This window comes from Mycteria americana, chromosome 2, assembly GCF_035582795.1.
Source record: "Mycteria americana isolate JAX WOST 10 ecotype Jacksonville Zoo and Gardens chromosome 2, USCA_MyAme_1.0, whole genome shotgun sequence".
NCBI classification, from domain to species: Eukaryota; Metazoa; Chordata; class Aves; order Ciconiiformes; family Ciconiidae; genus Mycteria; species Mycteria americana.
In genome coordinates this window covers 67,827,360-67,855,106 of record NC_134366.1, presented here as the reverse complement: position 1 = coordinate 67,855,106, position 27,747 = coordinate 67,827,360, and the positions used below count along the sequence as shown (strand labels likewise).

General features: G+C 41.4%; 1 protein-coding gene across 1 annotated transcript; it reads left to right on the top strand.

Annotated features, from left to right (window-relative positions):
- The first annotated feature begins 9,567 nt into the window (after positions 1–9,567).
- Positions 9,568–26,082, top strand: IGFBP3 (insulin like growth factor binding protein 3). Its single transcript, XM_075493661.1, has 4 exons — positions 9,568–10,588; positions 14,414–14,643; positions 17,294–17,413; positions 23,770–26,082. The coding sequence occupies exons 1-4, from the start codon at positions 10,204–10,206 to the stop codon at positions 23,893–23,895; spliced, it is 861 nt and encodes a 286-aa protein (XP_075349776.1). The 5' UTR covers positions 9,568–10,203; the 3' UTR covers positions 23,896–26,082.
- The last annotated feature ends 1,665 nt before the right edge of the window (positions 26,083–27,747 follow it).

The following is a 27,747-nucleotide window of genomic DNA, read 5'->3' as shown; positions in this document are numbered from 1 at the left end:
TCTGACGGCAAGTTTAATATAGTTATATATGTCTATACCTGCATACATTTATCCATATAGCTTTTTTTATTATATATAATTATTATTTTATTATATATAATAAGACCTAGTCTCTCTCTAAAGTGGCTTTAAATTAATCCAGTCTCATCTGAGCAAATTCTCAGCGTAGACTGTTATAAGGCAATTCAGTCCTTAAGTGGATTTAACTTAAAATACTAAATAACAAAAACTTCAATAGTAAAGAAGAAAAATAGTTTAAAGTCATGCATTACATTCAGATAAGCTGATTTTTTGCAGTGCTAAGAACATAAAGGAGCAATGAAGATTTTACGGGAAAGTATATACTAAATGAAACTGGCAGTATTAGTGAAAGTCTTATGGTATGTTGGTATGTGTTATCAACAGCAAGGCTGCAATAGGCTTTTTCTTGAACTTATTGTTCTCATAATTTGGGGTTTGAGAAGTTCTGATGCAGCCTCATCAGTAGACCAATTATCGTTTGTATTAATTATAAAATGCTGCTATGGCTTATTCCTTTCAAAACCACATTGGACATCTAGTTTTTATTCAAATGAATAGGGGTAAAATGTGCAGTTGTATATGTAGTCCATGGAAGAAAGTGACTAGAATTGTCATACTGGTGTTTTCCTTAGAGAGGCATTTATGAACTGGAAGCAATTTAAGGCAATTCATTAGGTTAGTTAAAATGAAGAGTAAACTTTTTAATGGGAACATGAAAAAAGACAGCCCTTATCTTTGGCTCCTGTCTGGAAAAATAAAAACTCTTGCAAGGAAGTTTGATCATGGATGGGCCCAGAAAGCTCAGGAAGCATCTGCTTGAAATCACTTTTCTAGTACACTGAAACGTCGTACAAAATGCACATAGGAGGGACATAGCTGCAGAAATAGGACTATTATCTTTGCCAGTACAACCCCTTTCCGTGTCCTTCTGTGATAAAAAAGCTATATGTGAGTATTTAAAACTATATATATCTCATTAAAAATTGCTATCATCATACTTCTGACCAATCTGGCTGAACTCAACGAAGACTTTTAGTGCAGAAATAGTCTAAAGAAGAGACTAAGATATAGAAGCCAATAGGACAGGGGTAGACTGATCTTTCGGCAAGTCTGGGAAATTTTTCTTGTTTGCATGGGGAGGAACCTCTGGGCAATGTGAGAAGTTACATCAGATTCTGTCAATTGTCATCCATCATTCAGTAGTTTTCTAAGGGAGACTTCTAGGCTTCCTTCAGAGTTGAATTCTGGATTCAAAACCACCATCCCATACATAACTTCTTGAACAGGTTGTATTTTGAATACCAACATATAATAGTAATGCCTAGTGTTCTTTACATTTTCTAGCTAGTGAGGTGAGAGATGTATTCATTCTCTTAATCTCCTTGTGAAGTGTTATTTTCCCAGATTTACTGCCAAGTGAGCTCTGATACACAAGGCTTCATTCTCTTTCCCCTCCTGCCAACTTTTCACCAGTCTAGCTCCATTAATTTCAGTGGAGTTGTTCTTAATTCTTAGCAATGTTATGAAAGGACAATTAAATCAGTGAAAGCACAAGGTGAAATGGATTCCACAAATTATATGACTCTGATAGTGTGCCTTCCTAAAACTAACTCCCCATGAGAGATTATTTTGTTTAACTGACAGCTAGTAGTGTTTCATTTGTAGAGATGTGCTCCACAATGACTTATCTTCAGAGATCATAGAATCATAGAATCATTTAGGTTGGAGAAGACCTTTAGGATCATTGAGTCCAACTGCAAACCCAACTCTGCCAAGTCCACCAGTAAACCATGTCCCTAAGTGCCACATCTACACATCTTTTAAATACCTCCAGGGATGGTGACTCAACAACTTCCCTGCGCAGCCTGTTCCAATGCTTGATAACCCTGTTGGTGAAGAAATTTTTCCTAATATCCAATCTAAACCTCCCCTAGTGCAACTTGAGGCCATTTCCCCTCATCCTAAATGTCCGCAGGTGAGCCTCAAGTGCCCACATTTTCAAGTTACTTTAAATATAATGTTCAATAATATACAGACTACAGTCCTTTTCCTCTAATAAACAACAGAAAATTTCCAAGTGATTTTGCTGTAACTCCAGGTGCCTATAAAAATCTACATGAACAAGTAGTTTGTTGCAGTGCTATCTGATCAGTAAACTGAAGCAGTGAGTACAGAAGCTCCTATTTCTGCACTAGGTGCACTTCAGGGCTATACTTTGGACTACTCCGCTAGACCTAATGTCTCTTTACGCACATGGATCGAAGGGCCACTCATTAGTTCAGACCCAAATGCCCCCAGGGCATCAGGAATATTGCCAATGACTTCAGCAGCAGGAACAGGATTTGATTTAGCCCCCTTGTTTTCTGGTCACACCAGCATATATAACAAGGAGATGTACATATCTTCCCAGCATCATTTGTGACATTTACCCTTCTGAGAAACTATTGTACACAGAAGAAGCAGAACATTTCTTTGTATGCTGTGATTTGACTTTCCAGATTCTCCTAAGAACTGACAGAGTTTGTGGCTCAGAGCCAAAACCAAGATGTACAACACTCTTGTGAATTGCAGAGATAGGCTTTGTGCAAGGATAACTATGCTAAAATTTGGAACCAGCCTATTTACAATCCTTTTTAAAAAATCACAATGATTTTCTGACTAACCCTCAGGGAGATGGAATTTCGAAAAACAGAACAACAACAAGCAGCATCAGACAGCATGGGATACCAAGCATGTGTCATCAAATACGTCATGTGTATTTCTGTTCTCTTTCTAGGTATGGCTTCCCAGACTTGAGAATGTGACCATACTTAAAAAAAAAAAAAAAAGTGTGTTTCTGTTGTGTTCCTGGGAAATTCTTCCTTTCGGTCTGTAGCAGATCTGAGGATCCCTTTCTGCAGTTTCCACATCCAGTGGTCAAATTCATGCACGAAGCTATACTCCAGCTAAAGACCCTAACTAATGGCTCCTAAAAGGACAGAGATTCCTATTATATTTGATGGATTTAGGATCGGATCACTCATAGTGGTACTACTGCACTGTGCCAGTCTTCTGTCATCAAGAGATACTTCACTGTTGTGGAGCCATTCAAATTTTCCAGCAAGTATTAAACTCAGGCATGCTTTGATTTTGTTATATCTGTTCTGCTTTGGGAAAAGGCTGAAATGCCCACTCACGACATATTTGCAATCAACAAAGCATCTATCAAACAAAAGTTGCTTGTGAAACAAGCAGTTAAGCACCTCTTATCCATCAGACTTTCTCTCGCATTTTAAAGTGTCTACACTAATCGTAGTAAGTATAGCAAACTTATTTTTCCTACAGGAAGGTACAATTTTTGTACCCTGATTTTGCTCCTTTATAAATCTGTGCATGGTTGTGCACTACTCTTGTTGCATGCCATTGTAAAGAAAATAGGTTTTAGACTGAAAACCTAACAGGCCTGTTAGGCATATATTGTGCAATAAGCACTATGAAGTGCTTAAAGCTTCAGAATCTACAAACAAGCATCTTTTATTGAAAGTATGCCTTGAATGTCCAAGAGAACAATATTATTTCTGAAGTCCTCTTAAAAATATGGGCCTACACTGAAAAAAAAAAGACCATTGACTTGGAATTGATAGTTGAGTCATTTTAAAAAGGGTCTGCTGATCAGAAATTACTTATTACTTGGTCTCTGCCAGCATTCTCATGGTGGACATCAAAATTATTTAATTAATTAGCAGAGGTACTCAAAATTATGAGTTGCTTATAAAATGGAAAGTATGAACACTGCTGTCTTCCAAGAGATTAAAATCCTAGTCAAAGAAATTCAATAGGTGAGTAAACTGAAGAAGAGTGGGAACTGATGGTAACTAATATGCATGCTTTTCCTGATATTATTTGGATACCTGAGTTACTGGTAAAAACTATGTGTATAATAATTGGTTATTATAAGATTGTAGCCTATCACTTCCTTAGGCATTAGCACCCAGAGGGTTAACATACATAACAGTAGACATTCATATAGACCTGAGACCTGCCCAGTGTGATCAACCGAAGAAAGGACCTTAGCTCCTGTGAGGCCAAAGAGGCTTTGAATATCCCATGCTGCCCAACGTTGGACTAAGATGCATAGTCTGATATCCAAGATAAAGCAAAACAAAAAAGTAGAGTTGCAAAGAGAGAAGGTATGACAAATATTGCCAATTTACAATCAATAGTTCAATGGCTAGGGCAATATATAGGATGTTAGAGATGCCATTCTCAGCTGGAAACGGTTGAGACTTGTGTGATTTTAACTTGGGTAATTAAAACAACGGACTTAAAACTATCTATCTTCTTTTGCACACAGATTGCCCCAGAAAACTTCATGCTTTTGGTAAGGTGAAACTTTTCAACAGAACTCACAGCATATGCTTTTAGCTCTAACACCAGTCTGACAGAGAATTTTACACTTGGTATTTTTCTTGCTCAACTTATATCCTGCAAAGTTTTTTAGAGTGTCTTTTCTTTGTGACTTTTTCTGAAGGCCACATGGTAACAAGGCATCTAGATTTGCAGGCATTAAAATTACTGCCTTTTTTCTATAATATATGTAATATAGATGATACTTTATAAATATAGTGATATATTATTGTACCGTAACAGTGTCATAAAGGGATGGGATTGGTGAATAGAGAAAAGAATCAGCTCATGCTAAATTAATTTCCCACATATTTTCTTATACTTTTTGTCTTCCAACCCTGATTGTATGTAAATCCACCTTAACATGAGGTATATTCATGACCCACTAATTTATAGAATGACCTAAAACTTAATGTATTCATTCAAAATCAAATACACATAAAGAAGGTCAGTTCTCCATGCACTCCAGTCTCAGCTGCAGTCTGCTTCCAGTAATCCAAAAATCACTTATCTTTCCACTTCAGCACCTCACTGAGATTTTTAAGGTAGGATATGATTTTTTAATTATGGGTTGTTTTTTTTTGCTTGCAGACAGAAGTTCAAATGTGTCAGTAAATCTAGCTCCAGCAGACTGTACACTTTTGAAGCAGCAGCATTTCTCCTTTTACCTTCTATGACACCTGCACTTTGGAACTTGCACAATACCCACGTTGCTGGCTGTGGTGTGGGTGTGGAGAAGATCTGGTCCAGCAGCAATCTCTTCGCTTCTTATGGAGAAGTCCTGAGAGCTAGATTTTTTTCTTCATTTCCTCCTCCCTCTAATCCCCCTGTTCTCTTTAAATTCCATAAGATTTTTTTTGCCATGACACACTATATAATGTTTAACTAGTACATAAAAGAGATGAACACCTCTCTGGATAAGAGCTTTGTAATAGGAAACCTATCAGCTATCTTCCCTTCTTCTGTAATTGTTAACAAGACGTCTCAATTAGTACAGGGAAGTGTTTGGTAACTTTCTGTAATACTGCCAATATATGTCCTTTTATTATGTATGCCTCTGGTAGCAAAGCAAGGGACAAATCCTGAAAAGTCTTTGCTAATGTGTACAATGTCTCAATTCAGTTGGCTTCCCAACAAAGGATTTGTTATTTCTCCTTTGGTTTCCTAATTTTATCTTCTTCCAAATTCAGTTCTCATTTGTTCTGTCACACTGAATTCAGATTGCCATATTCAGACAGGCAGCACAGGGTGGCATTTGTGAGGAATCCAGTACAATTTTCTACTTTGTAAGCCTGCACACTTGGCTTAAGAGGGGGAGCCGGAAAACACCCGAGATGTTCATGTCTAGCCCCAAACCAGGAGCAGGTCTGCAGGAAATTTTCATTAAAATAAATTTTTAGAGACAGGTGACAAATAATGCTGAGATCTTAATCCTTGCCTTTGTGAAAACAGTGATCTAGAAAGTATCATTTAAGTTAAGTTTAAAGTACGTATTATATCTACTAACTTCATTGTAAATCTGAGTATTCTTCCTCTGAAAAACAAGAACATATTGAGGAAATCCTACTTTCTTCTGACTTTAGAAGTTTATTGTTCATAAAACTCCAAAGTTTGCAAAAAGAAGAGCAGAGCGACCCAAATTAAAGGATGCTTTGCAAATGTGGATTTAGGCCTCAACCCAAGATAAGCTATATATCTCTAGATTTCTGTGAAGGTTTTCTTTTGGTCTGAAAAAGAGTTGCAAAATTACACGAGTTTTAAAATGGCATTATATAGGAAAGCTCACATTCTTGAGAGTTAAATTTTGGGTAGTGTAACCATATGCAGTACAATGGGACTACACTAAAAAGTCTGGATTGCTCCAAAATGTAATGTGACCATGCAGCAGAAAGTAGAGCTACTTCAGCCACAACTCTAGTTCCCATGTCTTGTCCCTGTAGCAAACACAGCCACCAAGAAACAAGTACACAAAAGGTATGAGTTCAGCTAGTGCACCAGAGAAAAGAGAGAGAGCTGAGTGTGAAGGAGGTGAGAGGATAAAGTGGAAGGGGAAATGAAGTGCATCCTTTTTGTGCTTCCATAAATTACAGTTTCACTCTCTAGAGCAATGGGAGGAGGACACGAGATTCTCTGAAGCACAGAGCCTTTCAGTTGTTCCTCTTCTGCTCTCCATCGTCTAGAACTGAATGTAGAGGTTCAGTATAACCCTACATGACTTTTGTCTCTCCCTCTTCTCCCAGTAAAACTGAATAAACAGGAAAAAACTTGCAAAGCCTCTAGAATAAATGGTAAATGTAAATGTGGAAGTTCAGATCTGGTACAGTTTTATAAACATTGCTACTTTGCATATTTAGCCCTTGGCCTTGTCCACATAGAAGAGTTCCATCAATATTACTAAGGTTCGGTCTGTAAGTGTAATTCAGCTGTTAGCTATAGGTGTCTGTTGGGGTTTTTTTGGTTTTTTCTTTATAAATTTCTTATCTGGCTTCCCAGATACATTGGTATCCATCTTCTGATTGCCAGGCAGGGCTTTGAACCAAATTCTGTCATTCATATAAATGCATTGTAATGAAGTGCCCATTGATTAAGACAGTGCAAACAGTTAATTGTTTAGCAAAAGCTGTTAGGCCGACCTGATCTTTGACACATCACTGGCTTTCTACTCACTTACTGCAAAGCTGATTCAGCCACATCTTTGGCAGTGTTAATTTTCCATTTGGAGTGCTTTTTGTTCAAAGTACCTTGATGTTCCGTTAACCTTGGTTTATGCTATTTAAAAATATATACTAAGTTCACCAATTGTGTATTTAAAAAGAAAGAAAAGCGGACCACTTTTATTTGGTGACATTGCAAATATCTCCTTGTATTAACAGGACTTCGAAATGGTGCACCACAAAGTTTGTGGAATGTTACAAAAGAAAGAAGAGAAAGGAAAAAAAATGTCTTTCTGATGGTGGGAATCAAATTTCAGCTTGATAAAAACATTCATGCTAGAGTTTAAAATACAAGTTACACTGGTGTTAGTGTGTAAGTAAGAGGTGTATGACTGTGGTGAAGGAAAAGGGTTGCTCTCTCTCATTCCTTCCGTCCCCTAATTCCCTTTGCCCCTTTACTTATCGTCTCTCAGCATTTCCCCTGCATTATTGTTTCAGTTTTGAAAGTGGCATGCTATAAAAGCTCACCCCAACTGATAAGATGCCTGTATACATAGAGTGTACAGTGCTACCCTACTGTGTTACTGCCAAAGCAGAAAGGAAGAAGGCCTCCTCTTTCTGCTAGACCTAATCTGAGTTCTCCCGATAACACGCTGCCAGACAATCCCAAAGATTTTCAGACTTCATTTACCTATAAACAGTTATTTAAACCAAAGTAAAATAAAAAAGTTAACAGCAAGCTTTCCTGCAATAGTCTCAAAAAAAAAAAAAACCAACCCCACCCAACCCTGAAACCAAACATGCAGTATATTGTACTTGATCAATTCCCCCTTTGTAGATGGGCTCGCACAGATTTAGTTAGTCTCTAATTCAATCCTGGACAACCTGCGACCTCTTTTGGTCAATTAACAAAATGAACAAGAGGACAAAGGAAGGCGGAAAAGCCTTCGTGGAGTCACCTATTGGAGCATTAAGCAAGGCTGATCTCTCTTCCAACACATCTTTAATTTAATTTCCCGAGGAAAAGTGTCTATCTACTCTTACACCATATTCTTCACACATAAAATCAGATTTTTTTTATCCTGCTATGTACTGTGCCCCTTTCAAGATGGTATCTGAAAGGTATCATTACTGAATAAGGAACAGAGAAAACAAACGGAATAGTTGATTCTAATTATCTAAAAAGATCTGATTTGTAAAAAGTGCAGTTTTCGAGATTAGCAGTATCATGGCCAGTACCTTGAGCAATAACATATATACTCCACTCTTCCACTTGAATTTAGACACATGAACAGCTGATGAATTACTGGAAGGTGAGCTTCATTGTTAAATGATGAAGGGGTTGAAAACAGAGTGGTAGTCTGGCGCTTATCATCATTCCCACGGCACAATATATTTGTATAAGCCAGTATCTGCAAGCATTACTGGTTTTATTTTGCATGAAGAGCAGGCTCCTATGGCTGAAATACCATATATATGTCTACATATACACCTCACCATCCCCGTCTGCATCAGCTCGCCGGAGAGCTTCAGAAAGGATGGTCACAAATTCTGGCATTGCCAATTCAGATTTTCTTCATCAACATTAAGCCAAGTTAACAGGCAGAGCAAAATAAGCCAAGCAGAACGGGGGAGGAATTTACAGTGGCTGCAAACAGAACACAAACACATGCATTGTGCAAACGGATGTAGGGTTTCGCTGTTGGGGTTTTTTTGGGTTTTGGGTTTTTTTCTAGATTTGTGAGGATGTTGCAATTGAAACCGTTTACTTATGGATGGAGGGAAGAGTTTTAAGAGTTCAGAAAATATTTTAAAAATATAGTTAGGGGAGGAACATCCCCGAGCCTGGGGCACCGCATGGACCGACTTCAGGGCCAGAGAGAACATCTGTGCAAAGCGAGCGAGTGAGAGTGTGTGTGCGTGTGTGTGTGCGTGTGTGTGCGCGCGCGCATGTACGTTTCCCCCATCTTCCTAGGAAACGCAGCTGTCATGTGAGCCGGTCTCAAGGTATGCCCTGAACCTGCCTGCGTGCGTGTGCGTGTGAGAGCAAAGGCACGCCTCTTCGATGGCCAGGGCTCTCAGTCAGCCCCAAAGTAGACAGGATTGTAGACAGGAGTCCAAAAAAGGGTACTCTGCGCGAGCTTTGCTCGCGTCTCCTCTCCCGGTGCCAAGGAAACACACACGGACACGGGGACAAACACATACGGACACACATACACACACAGAGCACTTTTTCTTGAAACAAAAGGCATACGACGTGCCCCTCTCCCCAGGGCAGTACCCCTTACAGCTGATTTCTAAGAAGTGCCCATAAACCCCCGGCACCGCGGCGACCCCCACCCCCCGCACCGCCCTCCCAGCCCGCCGTGACCGAAACCTGGATTTGGCGAGGCCCGGCGCTCCCCTCCGCCCCGCGCCGCTCGTTATTCATGGCGCGGGGCGGGCCGGCGGCCGAGGCGCTATATAGGGCGGGCCGGGCGGCATAAGGGGACAGATGGGCGCGGGGTGGTGGGGACTGCAGGCGGATAGCAGGCGGCAAAGAGAATAAAAAGAAGGGAACCTTGCTTTCTTATTTTTTTTCCCCCTATTTCCCCTCACCTCCGCTCTTTCTCCTTCTTTCTTTTCTGAAGCGTTTTTGGGCCAAGTTTTCTTCAGAACGTCTAGGCTTGGCTTTTTAATTTTTATTTTTTTTTACTTTTACAAGGCGTTTTATTTTTTTTTCCTGAGTGTTGTGTGTGGCAAAAAAAAAAGTTAGTGTCAAGCCAAGTGATTGAGGCGCTGTGCAGGGAGGAGGGGGGGGAGAAGGAAAAAGTTGCCTTTGTTGCTAGCGAGCTCTTACTACCTTTATGTGATTAAGGGCAGACGGCTGAAGAGAGGGTCGGCGTGCCTGTGCCGGCAGCGCAGCTCTGCTCCCTCCCGGCGCAGGTCGGGGTACGACCGGCTGGTGGCTCCTCTCCCGCAGCCCCCTTGGAGGCGGCGCGGGCTGTGCGTGCTGCTCCGCTCCGCTCCCCTCCGCCCGCGGCTGCCGCGCTCCTGCGGGGGAGCAGCGGTGCGTGCGTCCCTGCGCGGGGCTCTGCCCGTCCCGCTCCCCGGCCGGGGGTGCGCGGGGGCGCCTCCCGGCGGCCCCCCTCCGCCGGTTGCCATGGTGCCGCGGCCCGGCGTGCTGTGGGCAGTGGCAGCGGCGGCGCTGGCGCTGCTGGTCCGGCGGGCGGCGGCGGCGCTGGCGGGGCCGGTGGTCCGCTGCGAGCCCTGCGACGCGCGGGCGCTGCAGCAATGCAAGCCCTTGCAGCCCGACTGCGCCGAGCGGGTGCGGGAGCCGGGCTGCGGCTGCTGCCTCACCTGCGCCCTGCGCCCGGGGCAGCCCTGCGGCATCTACACCGAGCGCTGCGGCGCCGGCCTCAGCTGCCAGCCGCGGCGGGAAGAGGCGCGGCCGCTGCAGGCGCTGCTGGAGGGCCGCGGGCTCTGCACCAACTCCACGGCGGGCGGCAAGCTGCGGGCCTTCCTTTTGCCGGGACCGCACGCTGCAGGTAAGGAGGCTGCGCCTCGGGGCGGGGGGCGAAGAAGCGTAAAGAGATCGCATGCACGCGCGCCTCTTTCCTTGTTCGCTGTTTACTTGCTTGCTTTTTTGTTGTTGTTGTTGGTTTTGTTTTTGAAGTTAAAAAGTAAATTGCACGCAGCAGGAGGGGGGGAGGCACGGGCAGACCTGTTCCTCGGAAAGGCCCCTTGCTCGTTCCCCGGCGCTGCGTGCCGGCTGCCGGTCCTTGGAGGGCTCCTCGGGCAGCCACGTAGCCGAGGCTGTGATCGTTTTGAAGGAGGGGTGCTTTTGCGGAAGGAAAGAAAGATTTACCTCTTATATCGTATTTATATATATATATATCTGTTTTTTTCAACACCGATGCTCTAAGTAGGTGCTCGCAAACGAGGCAGAGTTGCTCTTTTTTTAAAAAATCGGGGGGGGGGGGGGGGGTTGGGGAGGGATTGCATATTGCTTCTGCGGGTGCGTGGGGCTGCCAGGCTGTAGAGCCTGGACGGAGAGAGGGTGAAATCCTCGCGATTTGTCCCCAGTCTTCCTGGAAAGAGTGTGCGAGAAAACTGGAGAGCGTGGGCTAACTCCTGCGCTGCAGCGTGGCTAAGTCAGGAGAGTGCTGGGGGGGGAGGGGGGGGAAGGAGTGAAATACTTCCCTGGCCCGGGAAGGTGGTTATTCAGAACAAAGCGTTTGCACAGCAGTATTTAAGAGGACGTTGGTTTTTTGCCTGCACTGCAAATAAATCTTTGGTCAAACGAAGCCTTCCCATACCTCTTACATGTCTTGTAAATGAGACGTTCACAGAGCGGGTTTTGTTTTGTTTGAAGAGGAAGGGACGGTTGGAAAAAGTTCTGTTAGCATGCACATTTGGAAACTTAAGACAGGAAAACTTGGGATTCAGATCAAGAACGCACAGTCCCTCTGTGCAAACATTTCATTAAACTGTTTGCTAACCAACAGCAAGTATTTTAACATTTATTTAATAGAAAAGTGTGTCAAAAGGCTTTCCACTGCATTTTTAAAAAGCCAGGAGTTTTTCTGCTAGGTTGCAGGGACTCCTTGGCTGGCCTCTCCTTAGCTGAGGAAGTGGCACCAGTGCTCCAGTTAACTGGATGCTATGGGAGTAGGAGATGCCTTATAATTATTTATGTGCTGCTCCCAAGCTGTGACAATTTGAATGAGGGAGAGTTCAGAGGTACTCACTGAAGTTTTAAATCTCAATGGAACATGGAGCAGCTTGAACTTGGCTCTGCATATTCATCCTTCACATGAATTGGAAACTAGGGGCGTCTCCTCCGTACTTGAGAGTTGGTGCTGTTTGATGGAGGGGTAGTGCTTTTAACAGTGACTCTTAGAGAAGGAGAAAGGGGAAGACAGAGCTGCACTTTGCTGAAAATCTTTCTATTTTCAGCCTAGTCAAAATGCCGAGTTCCTGTTTCTGCATTCTTGGCTGAGGGAGAACTCTGATTTTGAAATCAGTAGGAGCTTTGATTCCTTAAAAAGTGCAAAGTAGGACCCTTACAGTTCACATTCAAGGAGTGAAGGTTGCAAACCTGGAGTGCAAGAAGGAAGAAGTACACTGAACCTGTGTGACACATAGTGCCTGCCTCCTTATGGGGACCACTCTACTTTCAGCTCTAAATCCAATATTCCCTGGTACATACTGTCCCTGAGCAGAATCACATCATCTCCCTTACACACAGCTGGGTCCTGCATCACGTGTTATACTGTTGGTCATTCCTAGTTTACAGAAATTGCTAGAAATCGGTATGGGGTGGTGTACATTACAGTAGCTTCTTAACAGCAACTGTAGTAGGCCACTGACTTCCTTTCCAGTTCAGTTTTTTTGGGCACTAAAGTGTTAAGTAGTACTGTCCATGTGCAACCCTTCTAATCTGTTTTTTAAAAGAGAGCAAGTAACTCTCATAGTTTTGTTTCTGTTACTAGAGCGTAAAGCTAACATGGCACCAAGTTTTGTGAGTTAATCAAATATGCTTTACAGTTTAAAATGTGGCATTATGACCGTTCCAAGTTGAAGTGTAAGAAGTGCTATTGAAAAGTGATGGCCTATCTAAACTGAAATGACCGGTCTGGTAATTATTTAATGCACATTAAGAATATTTTCTACTTATTTTTGGTAAAGGAGGCAAACTAATGAACTGGACCAATTGCAGAAAACTTAGTAGGCATAGTATTTATATTTAGGAGATTCGGGTTAATAACATTTTATTGTGTCATTTCTTGCAAACTTCATTGAGAATGTGGAGAAAAAAAAAATACCACTGTTTAAAAACAGGACATTAAACCACCAAAAATATGTTCAAATACCACTGAGAGTCTGAGTTAAACCCACAAAAGCCAGGAAATTTAGACTTAAGACTTAAACTTCCTTAATTCATTTGCACTGGGAGTTGGATTTTCCTGGTCAATTATGTCCATTGCCAGCAGTGGCTACACTAAAACCACTGGTACCAAGATGTTAACCTGGATCCCTCCTCCTTGTGTTCCTCCCCTGTTCCTGTGTGTTGGCAGTGCCACTGTACTGCCTGTGTTGAAATATTTAGAGTCAATGACCTATGTTAACATGGGCTTTCAGGTTTAGCACTGAATTTCTTGGCTTTTGTGGTTTTTCAGTGAGCCATCAAGTACAATTGCAATACAGATTTCCAGGATGTTCCTTGTACATCAGTTATCATTGTGCACTCCCAATATGATTTCTTTAAAAGAAAAAAAAAAAAAAAGTGGCCAGCAGCCAAGGCAGCAACTAGTGGGACTTAGCTACTTAGCTGATAGGAATATCCAAACTTGAAAAATTCCCTGGAGGAAATGCAGCTAGTTACAGTAACACTGCAGGAGTCTCCTAAGAGAGAGAAATGCAGCGTAGACAAATACCTCAGAAGGTACAGGAACACAGGGCTTATGCAGTATTTTGGAAGAATGTGCTTCTCCTGTATTTTTGTGGATGGTAGTTTAAAGACAAAATATTTTTGAAGCTGGTAATGAAAGCAGATGTTTGTCCTTTGACACCATTACAGAATGAATAGGTTTTTTTTGTCCATTACCTTTAAAATGTATTTTGTACACCTAGAACTGATTTAAAATCACCTATTCTGATTTTAATAGCAGAAGAATGAAAACGTGCTGGGTTTTTTTTTTTTTCCTTTCTTGTTCTGCTTGTTGAATAAAATTAAGAAAGAGAAACTGTTAAAAATAGCTAACTAGAACCAGGAAACTCAGTGTGGTAGAATTTATTGTATCAACGCCTCCTTTTTAAAAAAAATTACCTTCCTGGGGAAGACAAAGAATCACACTACAGCCCATAAGTTACCTAAGCCAGCCGCGTTTAACTGAAGTTGATTAAATCAGCCGCGGGTCAGCAGTCGCGAAGGGGAAGGCCCCGCGCCCCCGGCGCTGGCGGGGCTGGTGCGGGCTCCAGCGGCGGTGGCTCCGCCGGCGGCGCAGACCTGCCCCCTCCCGCTGGCGGGCGAAACTGCAGCGGACGCCGAGAGGCGAGAAACCGGGGCGGTGGTGGCTTGCAGCGAGGTGGAGGTAGCTGGTTTTCAGATGCTGGGCAGCCAGCACAGGCGGTGCAGTGGGGTACCTTGCGAGGCTTCCGGGAGCAAGGGGATGCTTCAGTTACAAAAGTCATCGCTTGGCAACAAAGGTGCTGATGCATGCGGAATGCTATGTTGTTCATCTTTTGACATATCCCTATTTTCTAAAGGAAAGTTAAGCACGTAGACTAATCTAGTGGCTTGTTGCCCTTCCAGACACAGCTGGCAGTTGATTAACATTGTTTCTTCACTGCATTTGTTGTTCTCGAAGGAAATTCCAGTGATTCAGAAGAAGAAGACCGGAGTACCAGCAGCATAGAAAATCAGGCCATGCCAAACTCTCACAGGGTGCCAGATTCCAAATCGCATCCACCGCACATCAAAATAGATATCATCAGGAAAGTGCAAGCCAAAAATACGCAGCGCTATAAAGTGGAATATGATTCGCAGAGTACGGATACACTGAATTTCTCCTCTGAATCCAAACAAGAGACTGAATACGTAAGTACTTTTGTAAATGGAAAGGCATTTCCCAGCATGTGAGTGTGTGCATGTGTGTGTATGTATATGCATGTTGTGCATACGACAAGATAAATAAATAAACAAAATAACTAAATGGTGGTAATTGTTGTAGCCATTTAGGCCATCCTGGCTGTTTAACCGGTAAAACTATTGGATCTGCAAATGCAGACAATCAGCAGACCGAGCAGATCACATTCAGAAAACACGGAGGCCTAATGCAATGATGTTTACATTGATACAAGTATGATTTTCACTAAGTAATTTCTTAAAGATCAAAAGTTCTTGTTCCCCCCTGTAATTATCACACATTTGTGTGAGTGGACTTGGGACAGGTTTAATAGTGTCATCATTAAATTTGGTTGCAAACAGCATTATTGGGTTGCAATAATGGAAAAAAGATGTTTCTCATTCAGTGCGGTGGCACTGTGTTCACACTCCACGGCGCAAATCAAGGGAGATAAACTTAGGCTGGGTTGAGGATTAGGATCTTGACTGATCAGTCATTGTGTATGACGTGCTGAACACTCTCTCCACTTGCAGTCGTCGTTTGGTGCTAGTGTTTAAATGCAAAGGCTCACGGGCACATGAGCTGCCATTGCTTCCTACTGATTGTGCCCAGTGGATTTGCAGGGCAGCCAGAGTGTGGTGAATCTGAGGGGAGAGTAATTCCTCTTCCTGGACATTCTGGCTAATAATCCAGTGCCTGTGCCAGATGACCTAAAAAATATGTCTGGATATACTTTGGCGTTTCATCAGAACGGTCATGGTGAAACCAGACATGGCTTCCCATCTGTAAAAGAAGGTTTTGAAACATGTATGAGGTGGACATTGTGTCTGAAGAGAGCGTGGCCTCCAAGTTAACACAGCAAGGGTGGCGAAGCTGCACGTTTAGTTTGTCACTGATGTCCAGCCGTCTAGTAAAAACACTTCAGTATCTGCCTTCCAGCGTGTCCTCCTCCCAAAAACGTGAAGTAAACTGCGTACAGTAAAAGAATGAACTTTGGTAGCTCTGATGAAATAGGGTCCTGGTCTTAACTAGGATGAACATTTCACTTATGTGGTAGTTGGACCCCACGAGCAAAGGTATAACGACTTACCAAGGCTGCTGGTGTCTGTAAGAACCAGAAATAAGTCCACTGGGGACAGGTGCTTTTGTCAGCAAATGCTCTTCTAGCTGTGTCTGCATGTTAGCTTTTGATATTGATCTCTCTGACTTTGGAAGCCTGCTTCAAAATAATAATTAAAAAAAAAGCTGTTGATCTTTTTGTAGGCCTAACTCGGGACCAAATCTTTGAACGTGTGTGATTTGCAGTCAAGCATGTCTGAGCAGTTTTGGTTTTTTAAGGAACTGCCAGTAAGAACAGCAATTTAAAGCGCATGTTTAGAGCTTGTGAGATTGATGCCTGAAAGAAAACATATGAAAGCAGCAAGGAAGGTCTTTGCTAACCAAAAAAATCAATTTTAAACTCCAGTAGAACTGTGGAGTCTGTATGCTTTCAGACACTCACATGAAAGGCACTTTGCATGAGCAAACTATTAATATTACCACTTGAAAGTATAAATGTCATTACTTCACTAATTAAAAATTGCACCAAATGAGTCTTTCTGTTGATACAGCAACTTAAACATTTTAAACCCATGCAACCATGCAAAGGAATTTTTTCGGGTCTCTGCTGAAGAAGTGGGCTGGTGGACCAAGTCAGTAATGTGCCCAGACAGGAGTGTAGCTAAGCACAGAGTTTGTAGGCTACGACTCTTGAATCCCGATCCCACTGCTGACACTGACTGCCTTCTTGGCTTCTGGCAAAACATGAACTCCTCCACTCCTGGTTTTCTGACTGCAAAGTGGGGCTTGTAACGCTTTACTCCCTACCCTGAAGGGCTGCAGTGAGAAATAATTAGTTGGCGTTTGAGACATGCTCTTAAAAGTGCTTCTGGAAGTTCTTTTTGGCTCATTGTCCTAGAGCTAATCCTCACTACATTGTTGTCAGCCTTTTGCAGATGGAGAAAGTGAGGCAAAAAGTGACATAGTTATCTAATGAGAATGTTGTGTGCAGCCATTCCTTTGCATGGCTGCATCCATTTGGTCCAGTTGAAATTGGGAATTGTTGTCCAAAGTTGCAGTATTTTTATGTATACATATACATTATGCCAAACTATTTGTTTTCCATTAAATCCATTTCAGTTAAGCTTTCAAATCGAGCAGAATCACAAAAATCAAATGGCATTAAGGAAAATCTACCAAGTGGTGTATTTCTAGTTGCCTCCCTTCTTTTCCCACTTGGTGCAAGGCCAGCTTTTCCAAACCTAAGTTACGTTATATATAATTGACTTACATACTGGGTGAGCCTTCTCCTATGTGTATGTGGCTGTGATTTCAACTGGAAATTCCAGTCTGTGCCTTGGAATAGCATAGTGTTAAGAAATCAGTTTATCCCGAATGAAGCAGAAAGTCAGAATTCTATCTGTGAATGGTCTGCCTTTTGACATATCCAGCCTTCCCTTTGTTTTAATGGATTTGTTTGGGTTTGTGCTTCCTTGCCCGTTAAAGATTTATTAACTCTTGTGTGAAAGACAGCATTTGGGAATGAAGTTTCATCTGTGTTTTCTAAAACATGCTCATTAACAGGGTCCCTGTCGCAGGGAAATGGAAGACACTTTAAACCATCTAAAGATCCTGAATGTCTTGAGTCCCAGAGGTTTTCATATTCCAAATTGTGACAAGAAGGGGTTCTACAAGAAAAAGCAAGTAAGTACAGAGTCTTGATCATTTCAATGAATGCACTTCACCTTTTCTGCATCTTTGCTGAAGGATCTTGCCAGCAAGGTGCATTATGTATCATTTTACAGAGGAACTAGTTCATTTCCAGTTTTAGGACCTGATCTGATAGTGCTGAACCTTGTCAAGTGGGGACAGTGTTTTTATTTTCTGTTGGTCATGACAACAGATTCATTTGAGACACTTCATACCTAATCACACATGGGTTGGCTGGTGTCCTAGATACTAATGCCCTTTGGTTTAAAAAAAGCAGTGCCTCTGTAATAACCCACAGAGCTAAATGTTGCAGTCACCATATGACTGCAATAGATCAATGCTTTGAATTGCAAATAGCTGCTTGAGAGTTCCTAGAAGAACTGTACTGGATCATATTACAAAAAGCAACTTGAGAAAGGACTTATCTGTCCTTTATGTGCTACACAGATCGCTTCCAAAATCCAGGTCATGCTGTCGTGAAAGTGATACATCTAGTAGTTACTCTGCAGCAAGGATGGTTTCTCAGCCCTTTTTGGTTCTGGGGTTGTGACCTTTCTTGACAAATGCAGACCTAAACTGCAGGTATTTATGCTTTAGTTGTATCAGGTTGAGCTATGGCAGCGTTCTCCATTCAGTGGTGCCCTTGAAGCTAATTCAGGAACTTGGGGAAGTGCAAGATGTGCCAGGTTCTTTTAGTGTGCACATCCCATCTAATTCCAGTGTTTAGTTAGTGACCTTCCTCCAAATGTGTTTCTTGGTATAATTCCAAAATTTCCTGAATTCAAAAGTTCCTTTAAGATTTTCCTCAAGGCAAACCCTCTGTAAGGAAAGATTTTTGTTTGTGGACCATCTTGTCTCTCCCATTTGGGTTTACACAAGTCAGCCTCTATCTCTGGTAACCAAAGGAGTGACTGACTCTGTGTTACTAGCTAATGCAGTTCATTGCTTGGAAGTGAGAGGCCAACCTCTGACCAGGCAACCTTATTTTAGGAATGGTATCTCTCCATTTTTTAGCTTCCAGCTTTCTTAGAAACAGTCTTTCCCTTTCGGGTATTCCCTGGAGCTCTGCGTTAAGCTGGCAGTGTCAGGTGGGGTGTTTGCAATAGGGGTGAGGTTTCCAGCCTTCCCTTCTGCCATCAGCCCAGCACTGACTGCACTGTTTGACCTTTGGTGCATGCTGCTGAGCTTGTCTACGTCCCCCAGCTTTTACTGAGCAGGTGATGGCAACTCACAAGCAGGGACAGAGTTTCTTTTTGTTGTTTGGAGTTTTGAGAAGCCCATGTCATTCATGTCCCACTGCATGTAAACTAGCAGAGAGCAATGTTCACATCTCAGACTGCGTTTGTTCAGAAAATATGTTGGACTGCTATGTGGAGTGAGGCTAGGACTGTGTTTTGTGCCTGCGTCATAAAAGCATTTGCTTAGCTAATCTAGAACAGCACGTCATTTAACTGTGTTCAAGGCACACAAGCGTACTGTAGCCCTTTTCCTTCTCCAGGTATTACAGAAGACCACAGATTGATATTTACTTTGTTCAGTAGATCTTCCTTTCATCTGTCTTTAGACTCTGAGGTTTTTGCTTTGTCAGCAAAAAGGTGGTGGTTTGCACGCAGTCTCTGGCATGTGTATGTAGTAAATCAGATCCACAGTAAGCACGTATTAAAGTGCCTTACTTTAAAGGATGACTGTACTTTAAAGTGCAGTCATAGTTGTGCTGCTGAGGCAGAAAAAAAGGAAGTACAGAGAAAAAAAATAGGAAAGACACATAATACACTTACCTAGTCTTTGTTCCTAGAAGTTGATTTACGAGAATAAGGTGTTGGTACAGAGCAAAGACACGCTTCTGCCCTCTGTGTAGTGTCCGTGCTGCCTGGAAACTTTCAAACTGCTTTAGGAGAAGTTCCTATGCTATGTGCAACAGCCCATCCAGTCAGCAAACATAGAGGATGAAGGGGCACTTTCATACCTGGCCAGACTTGTCAAGCGCCGTGCCAATTTACACAGGTCCAGTAGTTTCAATGGTAGTTTGAGACAACTCAGGATCTTGTAGGAGATGCCAACAAATGGAGCCCATGTGAGTAAATATTCTCCATGAAATGCAGTTGGAGTGCTTCTCCTTTAAATGAACCTCAATCAACCCTGGGAACAGGCCTTCACAGGTAGGGCTTATAGAGAGGCTGCTTCTCACACGAACAAAATACAAACCAAAAAGAATGTATTTGAGTTGCCCATGTAGAATTAACTCCTAGAAAAAAGCATCAGTTTGAGAAGTGACTGAGTCTTCTGAGACTTCTCAAACTTCTGAGTGTGAGAAGTGAGTGAATTCACTGTCCGCAAGGCAATGTGACAATTGTGTGTGTTTGGTTTTCTTTTTGGAGCATCAACATGTAGGTCTGATCTGATATTTTAGGCACCGTGAGCAGGTGTCTAATCTCATTAAGAGAGTGCTAGGCTATTTTATTAATATCCTTCATTGCTATTATTAGCAGCATTCAATCTGTAATTCAGTTATTCTGTTGTGACAACAAAATTCAGAATAATAGGTTAGGAAATAGACAGTAAATTCATCAAAAAATGAGTGTGAGCTAGGCATTTTTAATTCCGGAAACAGCTGCCAAAATCACTGCCTAGGGTGATAATGTAATAGGTGTTTGATGGTACAAATAAATTGGTACTGATGGAACTGATAAATTATGATCACCCTAGAGACCATTAAAACTCACTCAGGAGGCATTTCACATGTTAGCATATTCTGCCTTCCTGGTCACCTGCTCTTCCAGTCAAGTTGAAAGCAGTTACTTTTCAAGACATTTGTGGATATCTAGAAAGTGACTTTTCAGGAACAACCATAGGGAGTAATTTGCATATGTGAAACAATTTTAAGAACATAAATTTATCTGTCAGGATATAACATGAAAAATATTTCACACCTTGTGTTATATATAAACTTTTTTAAAATCAGACATATTAAAATTTAGAATTCTTTGTCTTAATAAATCACACATTTAAAGGTTGTACTATGCAACTGTGGTATATAGGTATATTTATGTGGAATAGGTTGATACAGGCACGTTTCTGCCTCAAGCATGGAAAAAAAGGTTTTGATGAAATTAGAATTATTATATGGGGCAATTACTCGAATTGCCCCGTATTTGTGTACTGGAACCAGATACTCACCTAAATGTGAGCTGGCATCGTTCCACTGAAAACAGAGCTGGGCTTGGCGGGAGCCAAAACGGCCTGAGGTATATGTCAATGCTGTCTGCAGTCTGTTCCGGGAGACCACAGTTGTAGCTCCATGGAGACCTCTGGGCTGACCAGGAATTCAGTGGGATACCATATGCTTTGCTGTGCCCCACGAATGCCTCTGCGGCACTTCTTTGTGGAAGGGAGAGGGGCAGGTGGCATGGAAGCTGGCAGCTGGTGTTTCTATCAGAAGTAATTACTGGCTCCACCGCTTGGGCAGTTTTCCAGCTTTTTGGACTTCTGAAGTCATACAGAAGAGCTGGGCAGAGCCTTGAAACGTATGTGGAGTACAAAATTCAGAAGAGCGGATACTTATATTTTTTCCAGATGAACTGTCTGCTACTTCTGTAGGGAATGCAAGCTAGCTGCTTCAGGATAAAGGTATCACTTCTGAATCAGAAATGCTTTACTATTGACAGCATGGCTGAGCAGGTAGTACAAAATCGCAGATTGGAAAAGGTAAATTGTTTCCTCACAGAGCATTATTTCAGCTGTAGAATGATCTAAGTGTTTTGTTTTCCAAATGGGTTGTCTAGAAGAAGTAAAAAAATAGTAGTAGGGAAGGTGTTCCTGCAGACTAACTTCGTGTTGTAGTTAATTCCGAAAATTGATTATGCAACTGTAAAAAGCAATCAAAACCTCCAACAACATGAGATAACTTTAATTGATCATTTGTTTTGAGTGATGCAAGCCTATGAATCAGTGAGAGTTGTGTAACATACTTCATATAGTACTTCTAAAAGGGGAGGCTGTGTTCCTATTATTAGCAGAAGTGTAGTTTCATTGCCGGAGCACCAGGCTGGCAGCCAGAAGCCCTGTGCTCTAATTCGGGCCCTATCTGTGCCTGCTCTCTTGGGAAAAACAACTCAAGAACTGCTACTTCAGTTTCCTTTTCTGTAAAATTTAAATTGTGCAAAGGCTGTTGTTTATGAATTCCTCAGTTTTGAGTATGAAGAATTTAAGTCACTAAATGTTAATACCACTTAAGCTAGAGTCCAGTCTACTTGCCACCAAAATTGAAGGAAAATTTACCATTGACGTCAGTGGACTTTGAGTAGCCATTCACAGAAATCCTGGAGAATACACACGAGCCCTAGTCAGGCTTTTGAGACAATAACTGTAAGTTGTAAAATTTATGTTTAAAGATTTAGTACAGAAAACCAGCTGAACGGGTAACTAGAACACAAATGCAGCTAACCATGTAGTTTAACAAATTATTAATGGAGCTGTTCCCTCAGTAGGTTTGAACTTATTCACCCTCTCCTAAAATAAGCTGATATGTACTTTAAGCTTGATCTTGTCATCCTGCTGCCGTCCATTTGCATAGGGCTAATGCAGAAGGACTGCAAATTCAGAGAAGAGGAGGAGTTGTATTATTTCTGCATTGGGCTTGTTACTCAAAAATATATCACAAGGGTAGATTAATTTGCAGTTACGGTGATTAACATTATTTCATTTACTCTAAAATAAAATAAACAAGATGGAAACTTGTTCAGAAATTTGTGTCTAATGTGTGATCTGCTCCCATCTCTCTTTCACAAGTTTGTAGTGAAGACTCTCTACCCTACTCCATGCTGCCACAAATTAGTTGGCTCAGGGGCCAATGTGCTGGTGCAGGCTGTCCCAGGAGTGACCCGTATTCACAGTTCTGTCCGAAATACCATCCCTTCACCTGAGGTCCTAAACTAAATGTGGAAAGGGTCAAGCACTTCACACAGCACGTGAAGCCCAACACGCTTGCTTGATGTTTTCTTGCATAGCTGCACATAGAAAAGACACTTGGCTTTGTGAGCCACTGCCATACCCACATGGGAGATGGGGACGCGCCTATAGACTCTGCAGAACAAGCAGTTGAGTGGTAGTGGCAAAGTTTACCTGACTTGTACCAGCCTGAACCTCTGAAATACTTGAATTGCTGTGAGTGTGATCACAGAGGCAGCATTTGTTCTGCTTGCAAGGTAGCCTTTACAGTGTTGAGGGCCATAAGTGCCTTCAGTCTAGCCTATCTTCCTTCATGTTGGTAACGCAACAGATGAAACCTCAGTCTTTGAAAAGATAGGTATATCTGTGTCACCGCCTCCTTTGTAAGTCTGTCCTGACTAAACAGCCACCTCTGTTAGCATTTGCAGCAAATCCTGTATCATCAAATCTCAGAACTTGAGCTGACATTGGAGGCTATGTCTTGGCAATGAGGTTGACCATGGCAAACCTAGTGAGATAATGTGTCCTCGAGACACATCTTTCGAGTGGGTGAAAACCTTGCAGGGTCCTAGAGGTTCACAGTATGTAACTGTGTCTGTGGTTGCATACTGACTGCAACTTGCAGCATGTCATCTCCTTTAGTCTAGTTTTTACCATTCTTGGTTCCTTGGGGAGAGCATTACTTACTTAGTACATACTAGACTTTATAATGCATTTTTACTGCATTACTATTTCTAAAGAAGTTCAGTGTCGTTGCCTGTCTAGTGGTAGTTTCAGGTTGGTCAGCATTGCTGGCAAATTCCACCAGGCAACTTCTGAAGCTGACGTAGGTTATAGACTACTGTATAAGCAACCTTATTTATAGGAAAATATACATGTAAAGTTCTAGTACACCTACCAGTTGTTGAGATGATAACTCCATTACAGAAGGATTATGTATCTGGTAATAAATGGCAACTACAGTATTGAAATTCCTTCAGCAAACAGATGCAAGCCAAGGGTGTTTATTGCTGCAATGGCTGTCTTTGCCAGATCTGTGCTTTAGCGTAGAATGAATTTGTTAACTTTCTTTTCCAAAGATGGGTCCCTGTCATCAGCCTGTACTGTTATAAGTAGTCCTGGTATTCAAAGGGGCAGCTGCGCTGCCTGATATGAAAGGCTGTTTTCTGGTAGTTCTCAGAGCAGTTTTATTATGGAGTAATTAGACCCAAAGGGGTTGACAGGCAGAGCAGGTAAGCTTTTATTGTAATACTTTGTAGTGGTAATAAATATTCTGTTTGATTCTGTCAGATATGGCCAGGATATGGAAGTGCAGCTGTCAAATGAGCAGGAATCCCTGCTATATAACAGTAAGAGTGGAGAAAACAAAAATAATGCTAACTGGGTCTTTTATTCTGTTTCAGTGTCGCCCATCCAAAGGCCGAAAGCGAGGTTACTGCTGGTGCGTGGATAAATACGGACAGCCGCTTCCCGGGTATGATGGGAAGGGAAAAGGAGATGTCCACTGCTATAACTTGGAAAGCAAATGAGGGCTGGGTGCCAGCTCTTCTGGCATCTGTGTGTGGCTGCTGGACCTCGCAGAGACCTTGGAGGGGCTGGACGAACACTGTGGACTGTGTTGCGCGTGGAGTAACGAGCTCTGCCTCCTGCGGTGGATGGAGATTTGCAGCCTCTGTGGACACTGCTGCAGCTGCACCCTGCCACCAACACGCGTTGGGCTTCCTATAGGACGTGTAGGGAGCTCTGAATTCCCATGTAAACCTGCACTATTGATACCCAGAGAGAGAGAAAAACAAAAGGCACTTCAGAATGGATTCAGGGAATCTCCACTGACTTTTTAAAGAATGGCCTGTGACCAATTTGATCCCGAAAGATACTGTTTTTTTATTTTAAAGAATTTATAGATTGCAAGCTTGTAAAAGTATTAAAGAAAACAAAACAAAAAACCCCCAAGGATTTAAAGGTTAAGGTTTTTTACAGGTCTGACGGGAAACTTAGCTTCACGGGTAAAAAGTTTTATAAAAATCTCAAAGAACTTTTTAAAGAAACATATTTCTAAAATAAATACATGGCTATTTTTACTGTAAAATATATTATGAATATTCTGTTAGTCTGTATTTAATATAATTGTTTTTTAATAAACTTTATTTAAATGTAACGTGAATACCAAATACTACACAATAATTCTAGTGTATACTTCTGTATGCAAAGAGAAAGTAAGGGTTTGGAATGATTTACAAATATGTATACATCCACATGCATACACACTGACCTATTCTAGATAACAGAAATGAATTTATGGAGTGAAGGAAGTGTTTCCAGAAGAGATTAAGGTTTTTTATTTGACAAATACCAAGATAATCTTTTTTAAATTTTTTTTAAAATTATTTTATTTTATTACTAATTCTGATGTACCCATCACTGAATTAATGCCACTGGAAAGGATAACAGTTGCACTGAAGCTCTTGGTAAAGCATTCTTCTGTCTGTCCTTCGCTTCAGTTTATGCAACAGGGCTTACATTTCCTCCATTTCCTGCTCACACTAATACAGAATATTCATGGACAAAAAATTGCCATTACAGTACCACCCTTTCTATTTGCTTATTTATTTGGAAAAGCTGTATGTGTTCTGTGTTGTATTGGTACACTCTACCAAAGCACATGTTCTGTATGAGGAACTCCTGTTTAAAACAATGCCGACAAGATGGGGGTATCGTGGACCCGGGTGTTGAGACCCCTGCGCTTCATTTATACTACACACAATTGTTGCTTGCTTTGACTTTGGTAGAAATGATTTGCCTGTATCTAAGCATAGAATAAGAACCACTGGGTTTAAATATTTAAACCAACTGTCTGCCACGATGTTATATGTCCTTTTAATCAGATAAGTGATTTGGTTTTGTTCTGGTATGTGATGCTTTCACATAAGGAAGACTTTGGTAACGGTTTTTTTGAGGCTGATTGTTTACTGAACTTCATGACAAATTCTGTATGACAATGAAATCTGGGTAAGGAAAGGTGGCCTGTGAAATGTAACATCTCTCTGGAAAGTAATGCCATATTTTGTATATGTATTTATTTATATATTTTATATAAATATTTTATATATTTATATAAATATATAATATATTCTTATATGTGTCACTATAAATGTTTGATATCACTGTAGAAAAAAAAACATCAGCACTGTAATTTCCTGTTGGGTTGGGAACTCTATGGAGACTGAGGGCAGTGGGTTTCCAGCCGATGGGGCCAGGGGTTGTGCTGACGGAGGGGAGACCACGGGGCTGAGCAGCCCATTCCTCTCCTGCCGCGTGAATTACAACCACCCTTGTTCCTGCTGGCAATGGCAAATGTCTTGAAACTCTGACATGGAAAGGTTTGGATATGCAGCTTGCCAGGATCCAGACAGCCGATCACCATAAATCAGATGTTTAAGGCCTTACCCTGAAATGTATTAGCTGAACAGCCCTGTGTGCATTCTGCACATCTTCCTAATTTCTAAGTAATGAAATGAGTTCATGCCATCATTAAAACTGAAATTTTTTATTAGAATAAGAAAAAACGTATACGTGAAGTGATGCTTACTCCAGGCTAATACAGATTTCCTGACAGATGGTTACAGAAAGCTTTGTGAGGTGAAGATTTATTGCAATATTTTTACTGCTAATGCAAATGTAATGCCTGCAAAGATTTGTTGGCAAAAAAAATAAATGCTGGGCTTTTTTTTTTTTTTAAAAGTTGTAAACCAGTTCCTTTCAAATAATTTCACAGAGGGAAGAAAGTTATATATACACCAATATTTGGGCATGTAACCATAGATATGAAAATAAGGGTTGGATTCATGAAAGTGAGTTAGTACTTGGCCTTTTTTTTTTTTAATCGCTACCTCATGAGCCTTCTGAAAAAGAAAACCAGCTTCTCACCAAAAATGGTGGATAGCTGCCTTGCAAGCCACATTTTGCCAGTATGCAAGAAATGTTTTAACAGCCTGTGGCACAATTTTGGATTGGTGTATTTTGACAAGTTTTTAAGCTTTTTATATTTTGCCCTACCATTAAAAACAAATAAATACAGAAGAAGTTGGCTAGTAAAGGTCCTTAAGTGATACTAAATTCTCTAATCTGTGCAGAGCACCAACTCTATTTTTAAAAAAATACTACATCTCAAGGAACTCAAACTGATTCAAGCAAGCAATCTGTCACATGAATTATTTAAGAAACTGCATTCAGCTCCTTTAGTGGTACTAATGGTCATTGGTATGTAACACAGAAAACACACAGCCATAAGGGAAAAAAAAAAAATTGCGTGGTTGTGCAAGTCAGTTTGGTTATTTTGCTTCTAACAGATGTCTTAAAGACACTGTCTAAAAATAGCCAAAAAAAAAAAAAGTCTCACCTGTAATTTAAAGCTTCCCCTTTTTCAGAAGTTGCCTTTTAGACACTTTTTACAAGCACAGTTGCTTGCACTAGTATTGGATACTTCCTGTTGTCTATCTGATGTTCCTGGCAGCTGGCATTCTTGGTATGAAATGCAAAATAACATTATTTCCCCCCAAAAAAAATTCACCCTTTAAAATGAAGAGAATCAGTGGTGGCTTTTTGTTTTGTTTTGTTTGTTGTTTTTTTTTTTTTAACATTCCTATTTGTATGAAGAGAAGGGTTCAATAGACAAGTTACTTGTCATTGAAAGATTTTTCTCATGGCTATGGGAGCCAGGCAGCAATTCAAACAAAAATACTTGTGGGCTACATCCAAGCAGCAGAATCTGGGCAGCACCAAGCAAATGTATGGGTCAGTATCAGTTCAGGGGAAGATCTCCCTCCATGCACAGGTTAGAAATGTTTCCTGCTAAGAGCTGCAGTGAGTGGAGGACGTTGGTTTTGGTGGTAGAAATGGAACCAATGCATTAGAAAAATACCTCCTGTTTTGGTGCCTTCACTGCCTTCAGCTCAGGTGGTTTATTTTTTTAAGTAAACACTTGTTAGCTTTTTTCTTATTTTTAACAAGCTCTTTCAAGAATCTCAGGTGATCTGGGTGGACATGATGAAGTCTCAGAAAAATCCTTGTAACTGCTAACATTATTTACACATCAAATACTTGCATAGGAAGGCACTACAAAAGCTTTATGTATATATGTACTACAAAAGTTGCTAATTTCTTTTTGAGCATATTTAATCTCTAGATGCTACATGGATGCCATATGTAGCCCAGATTGATGTGGTAAACATTTTTTTAACCAGTGTAAGAAATAGTTGCATAAATCCCTATAATTGACCAGAATGCAAGTTAAAGCTGCCTGCAGGCAGCTCTATTATCTTTCAAACTATTTGAGAAAATTCCCTTTTTTAATAGACCTACTGTGCTATAGTCTTTTGAGC

Coding starts and splice junctions, on each gene's coding strand:
- IGFBP3 (XM_075493661.1), top strand. CDS start 10,204: ATGGTGCCGCGGCCCGGCGTGCTGTGGGCAGTGGCAGCGGCGGCGCTG. Junction 14,644..17,293: donor CCAAACAAGAGACTGAATAC/GTAAGTACTTTT, acceptor GCTCATTAACAG/GGTCCCTGTCGCAGGGAAAT. Junction 17,414..23,769: donor GGTTCTACAAGAAAAAGCAA/GTAAGTACAGAG, acceptor ATTCTGTTTCAG/TGTCGCCCATCCAAAGGCCG.